This window comes from Rhopilema esculentum, chromosome 12 (assembly GCF_057945365.1).
Source record: "Rhopilema esculentum isolate cy_ngs chromosome 12, ASM5794536v1, whole genome shotgun sequence".
Classification (NCBI taxonomy): Eukaryota; Metazoa; Cnidaria; class Scyphozoa; order Rhizostomeae; family Rhizostomatidae; genus Rhopilema; species Rhopilema esculentum.
In genome coordinates, this window is record NC_142826.1 from 1,703,204 (window position 1) to 1,718,555 (window position 15,352).

General features: G+C 34.4%; 2 protein-coding genes across 3 annotated transcripts in view; both read right to left on the bottom strand.

Annotated features, from left to right (window-relative positions):
• LOC135681388 (dynein axonemal heavy chain 7) overlaps nt 1-7,214 on the bottom strand; it is a 60,232-nt gene extending 53,018 nt beyond the window's left edge. Inside the window, exons 1-11 of the mRNA XM_065195837.2 lie at nt 7,077-7,214; nt 6,523-6,594; nt 6,095-6,182; nt 5,448-5,622; nt 5,089-5,188; nt 4,530-4,634; nt 2,776-2,854; nt 2,385-2,457; nt 1,714-1,839; nt 1,354-1,473; nt 601-784 (exon numbers count right to left, since the gene is read on the bottom strand). Coding sequence (XP_065051909.2) covers nt 601-784; nt 1,354-1,473; nt 1,714-1,839; nt 2,385-2,457; nt 2,776-2,854; nt 4,530-4,634; nt 5,089-5,188; nt 5,448-5,622; nt 6,095-6,182; nt 6,523-6,594; nt 7,077-7,088 — 1,134 coding nt within the window. The 5' untranslated portion in view covers nt 7,089-7,214. The remainder of the gene's footprint in view (nt 1-600; nt 785-1,353; nt 1,474-1,713; nt 1,840-2,384; nt 2,458-2,775; nt 2,855-4,529; nt 4,635-5,088; nt 5,189-5,447; nt 5,623-6,094; nt 6,183-6,522; nt 6,595-7,076) is intronic.
• Nucleotides 7,076-14,533, bottom strand: LOC135681390 (myotubularin-related protein 10-B). 2 transcript variants are annotated; one of them, XM_065195841.2, is made up of 4 exons: nt 14,392-14,533; nt 11,954-12,816; nt 11,123-11,356; nt 7,076-9,863 (listed from the first exon to the last, which is right to left on the bottom strand). In XM_065195841.2, exons 2-4 carry the CDS (start codon nt 12,799-12,801, stop codon nt 8,717-8,719), a joined length of 2,229 nt encoding a protein of 742 aa, XP_065051913.2. In that variant the 5' UTR covers nt 12,802-12,816; nt 14,392-14,533; the 3' UTR covers nt 7,076-8,716. The 2 variants fall into 2 exon arrangements, with proteins under 2 accessions (XP_065051913.2, XP_065051912.2); XM_065195840.2 differs by lacking the exon at nt 14,392-14,533 and adding an exon at nt 13,913-14,372.
• Nucleotides 14,534-15,352: the final 819 nt, after the last annotated feature.

Below are 15,352 nucleotides of genomic sequence, written 5' to 3' on the forward strand. Positions count from 1 at the left end.
TGAGGTAAAAGTGCTGGGTATAAATACTTTGGACCTCAACTGGAAGTTTTTTCAGGATATCTCTAGATAGCATAAAATGTCCCAAAAAAAATCAAAAAATTTTAAACTTTAAATGTAAAATACCTCAACATATAAAAATTTTCTATAAAAATGGTAGTTACATAGTATTCGAATAATACAAAAACATGGAAGAAAACGTTCATACATATCAATGGCATAAATATTAATTTTGCTAAACAACACCAACTTGAGTTAAAGATCAGGACAATGTGAGGCTAGAAATTATCAAGTTTTGTTGGTTAGATTCCAAGATTGTTTTTTCCTTTACATTTTTTGCAATCATGTTCCAACCGCTTTCAAGTCTTGAATGTCAAGAAAAGTCTTGCAAAGAATCAACTAGAAAACAAACTTTTGACGTCTGTTGAAATTATATTCAGAAATTGAATATCTTTGGGAAACATGAAAAGTAAGCAAATAACGATTATGGCTGCACTGTGTGGGTTTATTCTACTAAATAGTGGAGAGTTTCACGTCTTCCACAAGGAGCCACACATGTTTCAAAAGTACAAATATTTTGATGCAACATTTTATGAAACTCACTGGTGGGGGGCAAAAGATCTTCGCATAGGCATCAATCGAGCTCAAGGCCAGTCCTTGCAAAATATTGGTCATTAGCACTCCTGCTGCATTGAAGAAGCTTTCGAGACGTTTGGCATTCTGGTTGCTTGGTAAAAGCCTTTTCTTGTTGCCCTGATAATAAATGTTCTGAACTTCCGGAAACCATCTAGGAAAGAATCGCTAAATTTTAGCCCCGAGAGAAAGTATATTTTAGCACAAAAATTTAAAGAAAAGATTTATCATAGCACAATTATTATTAAAATTTATTACAGGGCCTATTTAAACTGCTTTGTAAACATTATATTAACATTCTTAAGACAAAAATTTTTGAAAGGGCTCTATCCCAGTAAGAGGCTGTTAACAATTACATCAACGACAATCAATATTTTAGGAACAAAGCAAAACCCATTCCATGTATAGATTTATAGAAATGTCGCATATGCTTTTTGGTTTCTGCGATTTACGCCTGTTTTCTTCAAAATATGTACAGCAATTCTCTGCTGCAAAACCAAAGGATTCTTGAGTTTCGAAAATGAAAATCCCGAAAAGAAGTCTCTTCTAAATTAATGCGTCAAAACTGAAAAAAAAACATTCTTCAGTATCAACGATACAGAAATGAATCTTTCCAAAAGAATCCAACCTTCTCCAAGAGCTCAGCTGTAGAAGCGCAATTTAAACATTTTTAGAAATTTATCTCAAATTAGAGGAGACCTGATATAACCAGAGTAAAATTACTTCTTTAATAAGGTATCTTTTGCCATTTCAATGTGTCGCATCATAAGGTTTTGAAAGAACGCCAGTTCCATCGCTTCCGGTCTTGATAACACGTCAGGAGCATTTACGAGGCAAAGATCCCTAAAGATAGAAATTGAAAATTCTTCAAATGCAGCTCTCTATAAAAAGTATTCTTTGCAGTTCAGATGTCACAAAATAACAAACATGGTAATGCTTAGTTCTTGAGAATCATCTATATATTTTGGATACCTGTAGCTCACAAAGAAAGGGGTTAATATGCGCATATGAAGCAAACTAAGCATTGATAAATAATATAATTCCTAAAATTTGAAAATTATCTTGCATGTTTAAATAATTTACCCGAAGGATCTGTGCCACAAGTCTAGAACACCAGACATAGTTGGGTTTGTGACAAAGAGATCTTCCTCCATGACAGAACATGTAATGTAGAATGTCTTTTTCCAAGGCTTTGGTACTTGCATCAATCTAGAATATGAGATTTGATCATCGACAAACGATAATATCAAGTGATACATCCATATAGCAGACACATATTGGACTGGAATATACTAAGGGGTCTATTGTAGAGTGGTGCCCGTTGAAAAGAGGTGTCTTTTAAACAACGGTGGCCGTTCTGTAAAGTAGCCTGTTGTTGGGAAGGGTCATTTGTAGGGAACTGTCCGTTGTATGGTGGTATTTGCTGTAGAGAAATACCCTCTGTAGGGAGGGGTCTGTTAAAGGGAGATGTACGCTATTGGAAGGCTTCCGTTGAAGAGAGGTGTCCAATGTTGGGTAGGTCTTTTCTGTATGGAGGTGTCCGTTGTCTGAAGGTTGTTTTTACAAGGACTTAACTGCAGGAAAAAAATTGTTCTTTTTTCTTTAGAGTTGCCAAATATTGGGAGAATATTTTAAAAGGGAATCCAATGCAATAATTTTTGGACAAAAAGCGTTCTTTATGATGGAGAATGTAAAGTTTTGGTTGCAAGTAAGAGCAAGTGAGTAACATAGGATCATTCTAAGCTGTAGCATACTCGATTCTGTGAGGAAGCGTTTCTTCTTCTTTTTCTTCATCTTTATCTCTTGGATCTCTCAGCACAAAGTCGACTGAAAAAATGAAACACATATATTTCACATACATTTCATGAATATAAAAATAAAAGAGCTGAGAGAAGAATGGAGGTCCATTGAAATGGAGTTACAAGGTTTATTGGATGCTCCAAAGTTCCAGTTTGAGGTGACAAAAGATAGTAAAAGAGTGGCCAAAGAGAAAAGGGAAAGCACATTTAAAGGAATAAAGATACCAAAAGAATACAGAATGATAGATTATTCATTAGAATGATAATTCCTTGCTAAAAGACATATGGATTCTTAATTGCTAAATGCACAAAAATATTGAAATTAAAAGCATTTGAATAGATTTACCAATGGCTTTTTTAACACTCAATAAGTAATCCTCTCTCATCTCATCTGAAAGATTTTCTATATAGTCATCTAGACCAGCCTAAAATATAAAAAATTGACGATAAATTAGGGTTGCATATCTAAACATGATAGGTAGAGAGAAACATTTCATTACATATCAAAACAAAAGTACAAAATCTATGAAATGAGAAAATATGATATAACCTTATCCTATATATCAAATAATAATTTATGATATTATATGATAGTGTATAATAGTATATAAATTATTAAATAATATGATATTGTTTCATACTATATTACATAATTCAATATCATATCATATCATATCATATTACATTGTATCATTTTATATTACATAATATTATATTATATTATATTTATTATATTAGATTATATTTATTATATTATATTATATTATATTATATTATATTATATTATATTATATTATATTATATTATATTATATTATATTATATTATATTATATTATATTATATTATATTATATTATATTATATTATATTTTATTATATTATATTATATTATATTATATTATAGTATATTATACTATATTATATTATATTATATTATATTATATTATATTATATTATATTATATTATATTTATTATATTATATTATATTATATTATATTATATTATATTATATTATATTATATTATATTATATTATATTATATTATATTATATTATATTATATTATATTATATTATATTATATTATATAATATTATAGCACACTATAGTAAAGTATGTTAAATCATTTTATATAATATCATAACTAGGGCTGTCCAAACCTTTGGATATTCCTATTCGATTATTTGGTTTAGAATTTAACGAATATTGGTTTATTCAGCAAATATGGGTGTGACCAAATGGGTGTGGCAGAGTGAGGTCATAAACTGCAATCTGAAAAATTATTGTAATTTGATGAAAATAAACAACAGCTAATCAGTCATAACTATTCGATAAGTCAGAACTATTAGTTTTTGTTTTTCTATTGGGTCCTATTGATATTCCCTGTGTGCTGCATAGGAATTTTCAAAACGATTCTTTTGTCAAATGTCTTTTCAATCCTTCCCTAGCACTAGTTGCCCCCAATGGCCAGAAAGGCTACAGTCACTATCAAATTAATGTGAAAACAATGTTATAACTTTATTACAACTAGTTTTCAAAAAGGGTTGTTTGCCAGCATTTTGAAAAGTGAACACGCTTTATAGCACAAAAATTTCTGAGGAAAACCCCCCTGACCCCCACCACCCGCTAGCCACGCTCCACTCCCCCTGCCCCCTTCCAATCTTGCTTTATTTGCTTTGTTATCCCTAGGTTTGCAATGTTTGAAGAAGGCCCGTATCCATAAACGTCTCCTGATTCGACCAGTCAACGCTATTCAATCAGTCATTGCTATTCGATCAGTCATTGCCATTTGATCAGTCACGATTATTCGAATAGTCACTATTATTTGAATAGTTAAAGCTATTCGATCAGTCAAGGTTATTTCAACAACCATTATTACCTCAAACAGTGAGGTTATTCGCACTCATCGTCTACCAAGTAATCATACTATTTGAACTATTTGCTTGTAACTGAGTATTCGCTTTGGGCTTCAGCTAACCGAATAGTGAAACAGGTAACCGAATACTGATTATTTGACCTTCCGTGAACAGCCTTAATCATAACATTTAAACCAAATCAAAGTTAAGTTATGATATCTATGGATCAAATAACAAGAACAAACCTTGAGCCTATCTGGCACCATGAACATGACATGGTCAAGCCAGGAATCTTCCATGGGGGCAACATGCTCTGTGTCAATACCATGATGTATATAATAGTAATACCTCTGTTGCAAAAATAAATCAGTAGCATAAATAGCTTTGAGCACCATTATTGTAACTACTATCAAATATCACCTTAGAAGATAGGATAATGTTTGAGGGTATCAGTGGTCTTGTAATTTTAAAGGTCATTGAGAGTATTAAACAAAGATATTGGTTCGTCATAGTCAGTTGCTATAAAAGTTTTACTGATAATATACAAACATGAAAAATATTTGCAGTATGCTTTTATTAAGCAGATTAAGATTTTTAGCATGAGATCAGTTATGTGTGGTACTTTTTTCCAGGTTCCACAGGCAACAGTATTTGGAAAATTTATTGCAAACATATATATTCATAAACCATCCACAGAGTAGTGACATGGTCATATTTTCATCTTTGCATGTTAAGATAATGACTAAGTAAAAGTGAGCAATCCAAGTCTGCAGGCATTTGATATAACTAAATGAGGTTGCTAACCAAAATATCCTTCTCAGCAGGAGTTGGTGAGTCAGACCTAGAGGCATCCTCTTCTCCCATAGGGGGCAGTTTTGGGGGACCAGTTGGTGAATCTGTTTGCCTGAGATATGAAATGAAACTGTGTTAATAAATTCTACATACATTGGCTCATAAGAGAAAAACCATTCACAAAATTAGCAACAAAAGGGGTATACTAAATAGTGCAAGAAAGATAAATTTTCTTTAACACAAAACAATAAAGTTCTTATAAATGAAACTCTGAAAGTAGAATTAAGGTTACAAAATGCTAATGAAATGCATAACTGTGTACTTCTGCACAGTGCCAACCAGTGGTAAAGTTGCATGCACCAAAGACTTACATGATGATATTGACAAGAGCTTGTCGAAAAGCTTCCCTGTCTCTGCTTGGATAATTGACAGTTCTTCTCCCGTTCCCATTGTTTGATCCTATGTGACCTGGACTAATTTTTCCACTTGAGCTGGAAACATCCCATGATTTAGAATGAGCTCGTTTTGGTCTCCTTGTTGTACTACCTATAAAAGTAGGGTAGAAAACATTATGTAGGTCAACAGCTTGTCAGGTTGATGCAGGGCTAATAATGGAACATAATAGAGATAGCACAAACACAAAATATAAAGAGGAAAATACATAAATTTAGCTACTTTGGCACAAATATGATGCTGTTTAAATAACGTTGAGTCTTTAGACAACCCAGATCTACTTTAGAGATGACAGACTAAACAAATCCCTAGCCTCGGATTTTCAGGTTTAGAAAAGCAATGATATATTTGCAATGGACAGAACATCTTAGATTAATTTGATGCTACATGTAAAAACAATGAAATTATGTGCAACAGCCTATTATGAAATCCAAAAGAGATCATTTCTACATTTATAAAAATCTAATATTGAACCAAAGTAATTCAAGATAAAATTGTTGGCCATAATCTGAGCACAAATATTTATATAAAACTCTATTAATTCAGATAAATTTAATAAATTTACCTGAGACTGGAATTACTTCCTCAATCTTTGTTGACTGCTCAAGTTTGAAAGGTGGCGCTGACTGCTGCCAAGTAGGTTTAGTTCTTGTCTGTAAAACAATAAAACATACAATTAAAAGCAAGCATGTAAGAATTACAAGGGATGTGTAATACATGTTCTCCAACTTTATCAAAATTTCTTAGAATGGCCATTCTATATAATTATAAATTAAAAAAAAGGTTGGTAAAAAATATCATGTATTAGAATCATAAATTTCATGCCTTTATAATTTATTTTGCTCTTTTTAGCTGAGAGGTTTCCATGAAATACCCTTGACATGCCATTGCGTAAACCAATAACACATTTAAGGAAATTGCAAATGTTTAAAATTCTATGCAATTGAAAAGGTTTAAAAGAAGTCATCTGTTTTTTCTAAGTCAAAAACTCACCGTTGGTAGACTTGGAAGGAACCTGACTTGCGTGCTGTTTAGTTTTTCTTTGCTTTTGTGACCATTTTTTCCCTGGAAAGAATCATGAATAAAAAATATCAGAAAACGGCTTTCTTTTAATCCGCCTTACTTTTGGAACATAAACATGCAATTATCTTTATGCAATTATATGTTGTGAATTGTGCAAAGCTATCTAGTGTTTCCGTGACATCTATTAAGGCCTGGAAACGATGTAAAGTTATGTTTTCATCCTTAATTAAAAACAGGAGCAAGCGTCTTGTCGAATGTGCAATTTTAGCTTTTCATATTTACCGAGGAGCGTCACGTATAATTGCTCACCAAAGACTAAACAAGCCAAAGTAGTCCCAATGAAAAGTCTGTTTTCTGGGCTTTCATATTAAAAAATTAACAAAAAGTTGTAATCGCTGATTATAATCCTGTTCGTATAAAACCAGTTTGAAATCCGACGACTAATCTCCAGCCATAAAAATGGCCTAAAGTTAAGCTGGTGATTTTACCACTGCGGTTGGCCGTAGATAGAATTATCGACAAACCTGAACATCCATGATCGGCTTGACATAAAAAGCCTTTTTTGTGTTGCGTGATATTTACAGTTAGTTTGTCTAATTGCAGAAGTCTCAGCAAGGTTTTTGCAGAATTGATTTGCAAACACACATCGCCATCTTTGGCGCTTTTTGTTGCTAGGTTTCAAGAGGGCAACTTCTCAATGCATTGTGGGAGATGCTGTTGTTGTAGCGACGAAAATATCTTTCTTTCGCGTATCAAGACGTTGTTTAACTGTGTTAGTGTTTGCTTATAAAACATAAACTGGGTTCTTAAGGAGGGCTGAGCCCCCAAAAATCTCTCTTGATCTTAAAAGGGGCTGAGCCCCCTCCACCCCACATTGATCTTGCCGCATATGACGCAAAAATTCGACCAGAATTTTTTCTAAGACTGCGTTGAAGAAAAATGTTGAAGGTGCATTTAAAATTTTGTTGGCTTTGAGGGGGCTCTTTTTCGAAGAGAGCGCTTTTTCGAGGGTAGAAGATTTTTAGAGGTAATAGGATACATGGCCTTTTTATGGGTTTTCAACTGGTGTGGCCAAGCCATTATTTCTGTAAAAAGGACCGTTGGCCATTGTCACTTAGTATCAAGGGGCTATTTTCCCCCTCTTTAGCACATTTGAAAAGCCCCACGAAATTGACCTTCAAAATATCAAACTCGCATTAATGAAGCAGCCAACAGATTGTTGAATAGGTATTAAATATCACATTTAAGATACTGTTAAATTCTGAAAAAGAAAGCAAGTTAAAAATATACTTTGCGTCTTTAAAACACACCATTTTTGTTTCATCTTTGAAACTAGACAACAAGTAGGTTCTTAACTAAACGGCCAATAAACAGGCTGAACATCTTAAATAAAATTATTTTACATAAAAAAGCTAGTTAAAATAAAGATTCATTGCCAAGACATAATCAAAATCATAAATGCTCTAAAGTAGAATCGATATCAACAAATATTGCTTAAAGAAATCAATAGCTCATAGATAGATAAGAGATCAGTTAGTCAGTATAGCTATGGTTAGGGGTAGGAAGATTGCATGGCTCTTAGCTGCAAGCAGCATGGGGAATATTTGAATTCCGGTCATTAAGATGGTTAAAATGTTGCCCAAACGGAACAAATCAGCTCCAACATTCGGCTCAACATGACATTACTGAGGGGTGTAGGTGAAAAAACATCTATTAAAAACAGATTTGAGTTAAGGCAATCTACCGGAAATAAATATTTGAAAGAAAGCCGTTAATTGATTGTGAAATCGAAGGGGAGAAGTAAACCTTGAAAAGAAGCGTATTTATTTATGGCTTTGAAAAAAGAAAACATATTGGGTCACACTGAAGATTTTCATCTGAAACTCTTCAGACGCCATTGGTAAGTTTTGTACTACCTTTCAAAGCCATTTTTACGTATTGTAACATCAAAAGTGTATTTATTATTGCATAAAATCATGAGTTTAGAGGAATTCTTACTTTCCAAATAGATGTTTTTTCCCTGCAGCAATGTCTCAATTCAAGTATCGTGCATGTCAGGACTATTAAATGACTTTTACTAAGATATATATATAATAATTAATCATTATTATCTACAAACGCCCAGCGCAACTACTGACATGAATTCACTTAGATAGTTGAATTTTCATAACTGTGTATTATCCACGGCTGGATGTATTAATTTGCAAAGCATGAAATGACAGATCAATTGATCATAACTTTCTTCAGTGAACTTCTTAAGTCCTTTTCTTGACCTTCTAACTGTCAATTGTTTATGTTTAGTGGGACTTTCTTCGCTGTTTTCACATGAATCCATCTCGATGCTTTTCGCCCGAAGGTGCTCTAACCGGTCTTCAAGATATTTCATTTCTTCTAAAAGCTCCATTTGCTGGAGATACTGTGAGAAACCGCAGCTGGAACCTTTGCTGAGGTCCGATGTCGGTGCCCATCGTAAGAAGTACTCGTACCATAACTCAACATGAATGCTTGAAGAGTCCGGGTTGATAACAAACACATTCGGATCATTTGCGGACTGGTACTGTTTTCCGATGGAGAGTGGCGCCTGGCTCGCTTTCCGGTGTTTCCGCGACTTTCTAGGTGACTTGGAAATCGAGTTCATGTTAAACGATGTCATCAGCTCATTGCTTGCCAGCTGTAGATCTTGAACGAGGCTTTCTGATTCATTCATAAACTGTAATGAGTTCTGTGTCGTGTTCTTGTCGATATTATAGAACTGGTTTAAAAACAGAGTCTTGAATTTTTCTGGGGGAATTTTGGTTGCCAAGAAATCCCAAAGAGATTCTAAAGCATTGCTGTTAAACTTCTTTCTGTCGTATTCTGTGTCAAAGAGAAAAGTCTCGAACAGACACATGTAGACGCCGTCAATTAACAGCAAGAGAAACTGTTCCGTAAAACCAAAACGTGACGGAAACTGGGTTAGCAGCTGATGCACACAGTCCAAAAACAGAATGAATATAGGAGACTCGTTTGTATCTAAAACATATTCGTCTCTATAAAAAATCATGTTCTTGGGGCTCTTTGTCGCTTCTTTGATTGGACCTAGCCTCTGAGAAAACGGATGACCTTTTACGACCCATTCCTTTTGGATTAAAGATTCCAGCCCTATAACGGTTCGATAATATGGATCCACCAGTAGCTGAACCAAGGAAACAAGCAAGGGTGTAAAGTCACGCCCAGATAAATCATGTACTATAACTGATGTCTGTCCAATTAACAATGAGTTGGCGATTTCGGAAGCGGCTGTAAGCGCAGTTTGTACGTATTGCAACCACCTGCAGAATGAGATAAGAGGAGTTAGAAGCAAATGCGAAACTACGAAATTCAATAAACTTGTAGCACTGAATACTGATAACAAATTGATAGATAGCATAGGGCTGCAAATCAAATTAAAAGATAACACAGGGCCCAGCATTAAAAATTTACTTTCTTAAACGTTTAAGAGTTATTGTAGGCACATCTGATATCTATTGGTTAACCAAGATTCTGATGACTGTCAAATCTAAAAAAACGATTTGCTATTTATGGCTCATTCCATTTCAATTGAAATTATTCAAATAAAGCTTAGTTTGAGAGATGCATAACATTCTTTTAAACAAAATTTAAAGGCCCCTGAAAACTGTACAGCTACGTGCAGCATTCCAAAATGTGCCAAATATTCCCAGGAAGGAGGCTCTACCTAAAGTCTTACCCGAGGTTGGCACTAAATTAGTGTTTATAAAAGACAAGTCTCCAGCCCTGTCTTTAAAATAAGAAAATTGGTGATTCTAAATCCGGATTGTTAAAAAATTACTCGGTTGTACCTGAAACCATTTAAGTAAAATACCTAAACGAATATATTGCTAGTTATAGTATGAAGAAGCATCAAGTTTTGTCTCATATTCTGATCAAATTCAATCACTGTTACGTCTGATAGGATGGGTTTTAACAAGTTAAAATAATAGAATTACAATTCTGATTAAAGAGCATTCCATTTTGGCTACCTTATCTGCGAGGCTCATGTAAAGGTCTGGCTCCTGTAAATGTCTGCCTCCTTACCACGAGACAATGTAATTACACCCCCATAAAAGAAATATCAAGGGGAAAAAGTTGATTTTTTAATAAACCATCTTCAAATTGCTTCATAAATTCAGCAACAATGAACAATAATATAACAAAGAAAAGCTAAAAATTGTGACACACTGTAATTTATGCCAATTTCCAACTTTGCTTACTCAGAAATTCTTTCACAGCTTGAAGCAAATCTTAAACATAACCCTTCATATAAAAATGCTTGGTTTTGCTGATTCATACAAGACTGAAGAGGAAACTTATGCATCTAAGTAAATAAGAGTGGGAACTTAAAAAGAGATTTCAAATACAAATATCTTCAATGAACAATGACCAAATCCACAACCTTAGTTAAAAGAGCCACATTGTATAAAAGTGTTACAATAGGACAAAGGCTCTAAGCCATGATAAGAGGCTAGTACCAATTGAATGGTATGGGTTCTTAATGAAGACTTTGAGTACAGAAGGAAAAGCAATCAGGTACCTTGAGTTGTCCACCTTGCTAAGCCAAGTGCTATCAGATGCCCAGTAGTCTTTGCTTGTGTGATAAAGGCTGCTACCAAACAATTCACAGTAGCTAGCTTGGAGCTCTTTCAGTGACGGAAATAGCAAGGATGCATCCACAACAATAGGTACTTTCATGGCTGTACCAAAAAGCCCATCACAAATTCCTTGAATGATCTTTTGTGAATGCCCACCATTCACATCTTCTTGGTCACTGAAAAAGAGTGGGCAAAATTGAGATGATTTAAATTATGAAGCTAAATGAGTTGACTGCCCATTCATGAATCCCATTTGGCTGACAATCAGAGTATGAGAAAATCAGAAAATCAAATTATTAGTAAAACTGTGTACTGATATGAAAGAACCAGAAACATTCAGGATTGAAATGAACCTTTCATGCGGGGAGCATTTACAAACAACTCAAGACAAAACAATGTCATTTAGAAGATCTTTATTCCATTGAAGCCATTCACATTATAGGTATTGTGCACTTGTCATGATAAGCCACTAAATGTATCAATGCAGTCACAAAATTTTCCTCTTGCTGAGCTCAAGATTAATCAATAATTAAATATGTTTGTACATCTAAAACTAGTCAGTTTCTCACAACAACAATAAATGTTTGAATTTTGGCAACATTGTAATCTGCAGAAGAGGAGACCGCTTTGCAAAACTGTAAAAATTTTGTATTGTGCTCCAGCAATTTTGGCAAGAATTGTATTGTATTGTATTCAGCATGCACTGACTGAGTTTTGGCGGTTTCAAGCGTTACTATATATTAAGTGAAAAAAGTTGCACATGAAATAGCTACCTAGGTGCTGAGCTGCTTAGCAGTGCAGCTCCAGTCTCTCTGCTATGCCACACTAATGTTGGAAACCTGCCATCCACGTAAAACCCAGAAACTGATTTCAGTGTGTCATCATCAAGACTTGATGGAACCAAGTTTAGCTCTGGCAAAGTCTTGCACAAAGCAAAATCTTCATTAACTCTGCTTATTCTCCAATGTTCTTGAGCCCGTAGCCTTGCTAATTCAAGCTCTAAGTCCTTTTCATGCCTGAATGTATGAAATGCTCTTCCCCTTGCTGAGGCTTTTGCAGCATTGTTTGCACCTCTTGCATAATCAAATGCAAACAACTTGTAAAGACTAGTTGGAGATGAATACACATGAATAGTGTTAATAACTGCTGCCCTTTCCTTATCACGACACAAAGAAAAGTCAAATTGTACTACACGAAAATCTTTACATGAAATCTCAATTATATCATATTTTTTTGACGGTACTTTGCCTGGTGTTAGCCTTTTAGACACCTGTTTTACAGTAGATATTGCTGTTAAATAGCTGATGCTCGTTAGTGGTATAAATTCACTGTCAGAGGAAGATTCATCATAAACCAGAAGATCATCAAGAGCTCTGCAAGATAATTGCATCATTCTCTGGTTCAAACTAGAAGTACTCTCAATCTTTGTCATCATGAATGCTAGCTTGAAATTTGTAATATATAGGCTACCCATAACCCCAGAACCTCTTTTTGACATCTTGTTGTATTTCAGCACTGACTGAGCCTCTGCTAAAATTGTTTCTCCGTTTAAAAGTGGAGGCTTGTCGATCTGTCTTTCTCTTCTGTCTAGAGAAGCCACAGGCCTCTTAGCAGCTGACATATTTGCTGTGATGGACTAACAAAAAAGAAACAAAGATAGATTGATTTATAGAGACTCAATATTGACAAACCCTTATTCACCTTTAACAACTTGGTCTTTTTATATTCAAGTCACTAATGACTACCTCACAGAACATACTCCCATTTTAGAAACTTATGAATAAGCATAAGAATGTCATGTGTTAAAAAGGTATGAAACAATGTGGCTTAAATTTTTAAAAACCAGTCGTCTTATCTCAGACCATTCTCGATAAGGTGTGCGATAGCATCTCACAAATAGGCACCGATCACACACCTAATCACCTTTACAGTAAACATTTTCATTTCATATCGTATTTAGTTATCGCCTTATTGCCTTTACAGGTTATCAAATTACTGACTGAGAAAACTTTAAATTGTTTGTAATATCATCCTGCCTCCAAAGTTTGTTTCTTCTCATAAGAATGGGATTGGTCTATGATAGGAGCAGCAAATTATAAAAAAATTCCTTGGGGCAGTGAATTGAGAAAAATGCGAGCATTGATACATACACCCTACACTTGCTTCTTATAAGAACAATTTTATAAGAACACAAGCCTCAAAATTGGTCGAAAGTTCAGAACAAATTAAGAGCAAGCTGAGGCTGAGCTACTGTGAAATACAATTTTGAACAACATTTCCAATCCCAAAAATGTGGATTTTTAGCAATGTGTGGGTGCTTTTTCGGTGAATATTGAAACTTGTGGGCAAATGAAGGTTGCTATCACTCACTTTGTTGGCAAATGAGGCCTAAACACCTCCTTAGATCAAACAGCTAGCAATCACATTGCTTACATCCTCTTAATTTAAGAACAAATTAAGCAGAATCCAGTCTCAGACTTTTGAAAAAATTAAAAACGGTCAGCCTGAACTTAAATTCTCTAGTTCCTAGAAAAGAGTGTATTGAAAACAATAAATAATTTCTAAAACATTGAGAAATTATAACATCCCCTTTGCAAAACTTGACTTTCATTAACTTAATGGTATGAAATATCATTACTGGATGAAACGTTCAGTTTTAGAAACAAAATGTAAGTTTACAGAAGAGGCTACTAAAAAATGACAGTAGGGAATTTTCCCGAACAAATGCCTACCTTAAATCTGTTTTGCATCATTGTGTATAGCTTTGTTAAGCCAAGAAAGCCTCTAAAGCTGGATTGTGTCAGTTTTAAAGGATGACAGTAGCCATTTTATTTGAAATGAGGATCCCGGAAAGACAAAAATGGGTTCAATGATGCGGTAATAATGTGGTTACTGTAACTATTGACAATGGGGCGTGGTAACAATTCGTTTTCATTCAAGCATGTCAAGACAAGCTACTTGCAATGTATGCAGAACTGCAGTGCTTTGCAAACCCAGGAAGATAAACATCCACAACGCCAGCTGAAACAGCTTCGTGTATGTTTTTAGCAGACAAATCATTAATCGAAATGAATACAGAATAATAAAAACAATCACACATGGGAACAGAAGAGCAAGAGCCGTTGTGTTGTGCCAGATTATCTAAGATATTTTATTCGCCAACAAGTAGAAGCAAATACTTTCTTGAAGATAAAAATTTTAAAATACATACACTGACTTAATGGACGTTTGAAAAACGGTGTTTTCCGGTCATATGGAAAGTTAAATTAACTTCCTGCTCTGGCAAAACAATTTCCTTCTGGTCACTTTCCAGCAGCAAGGAGCGGAGCTGACAACGAGACCCAAGGTCGTATCATTTCATCCAAAAGAGGCCAAAAGAAATGATGTTAAACCAGAGGAAAGCAGGGCGAGGGGGTATGATTTGATGGGGGGGGGGGGGGGTTTAGGTAAACTCATGGGATATTATTCTTATTATTCACTGTCTGTCTTGTTGAAAGACGGTATACAAACTTTTTAGGCCGAGTCTCGATTTCTTAAAAAGAGAACAACGCAAGAACATTGCCAGCTTCAGATAAAAATTTGAAGAAAAGACAATATATCCTAAAAATTTTTGTTACATTTTGATTATGAATTGAGAACAACATTAACAACAATTAAACATTGATCATCCAGGCACGCACCGCAGCAAAATTTATCTGGCTTTTGTAAAATAGAGTTGACAATCTTTCTCTGGAAGCATAAACACGACTCAGTTAGAAGAAAGTTCAACGATTGAAAAATGATGTGCAGAAAGAAAAACAAAGTTTGCCTTACAATAGGTGTATTTTTAAGAGGTGTTCACTTTTAAGAATACCTGTTCAAACAGTCTATATTTACACCGATATCGTCGTGGTGGGGTGTAATGGTGAACTACTCGGGGGCTGAGCCCCCAATGTCATACCCTGAGTGCCAGCAAAATTAAAAAATGACGTGTATCAGAGCTCAAATACTCAAAAAGCTAAAAAATATCCATTAAAATTCACTAGACAATAAACAAATTGGCTGTGGAAAATTTATTGATCTACAGAAATCATTTGATACAGTGAATTATAACATTCTATTAATTAAGCTAGAACATTGCGGATTTCGAGGAATTACGTCAGATTGGTTTTTATCTAATCTATTATCTGATA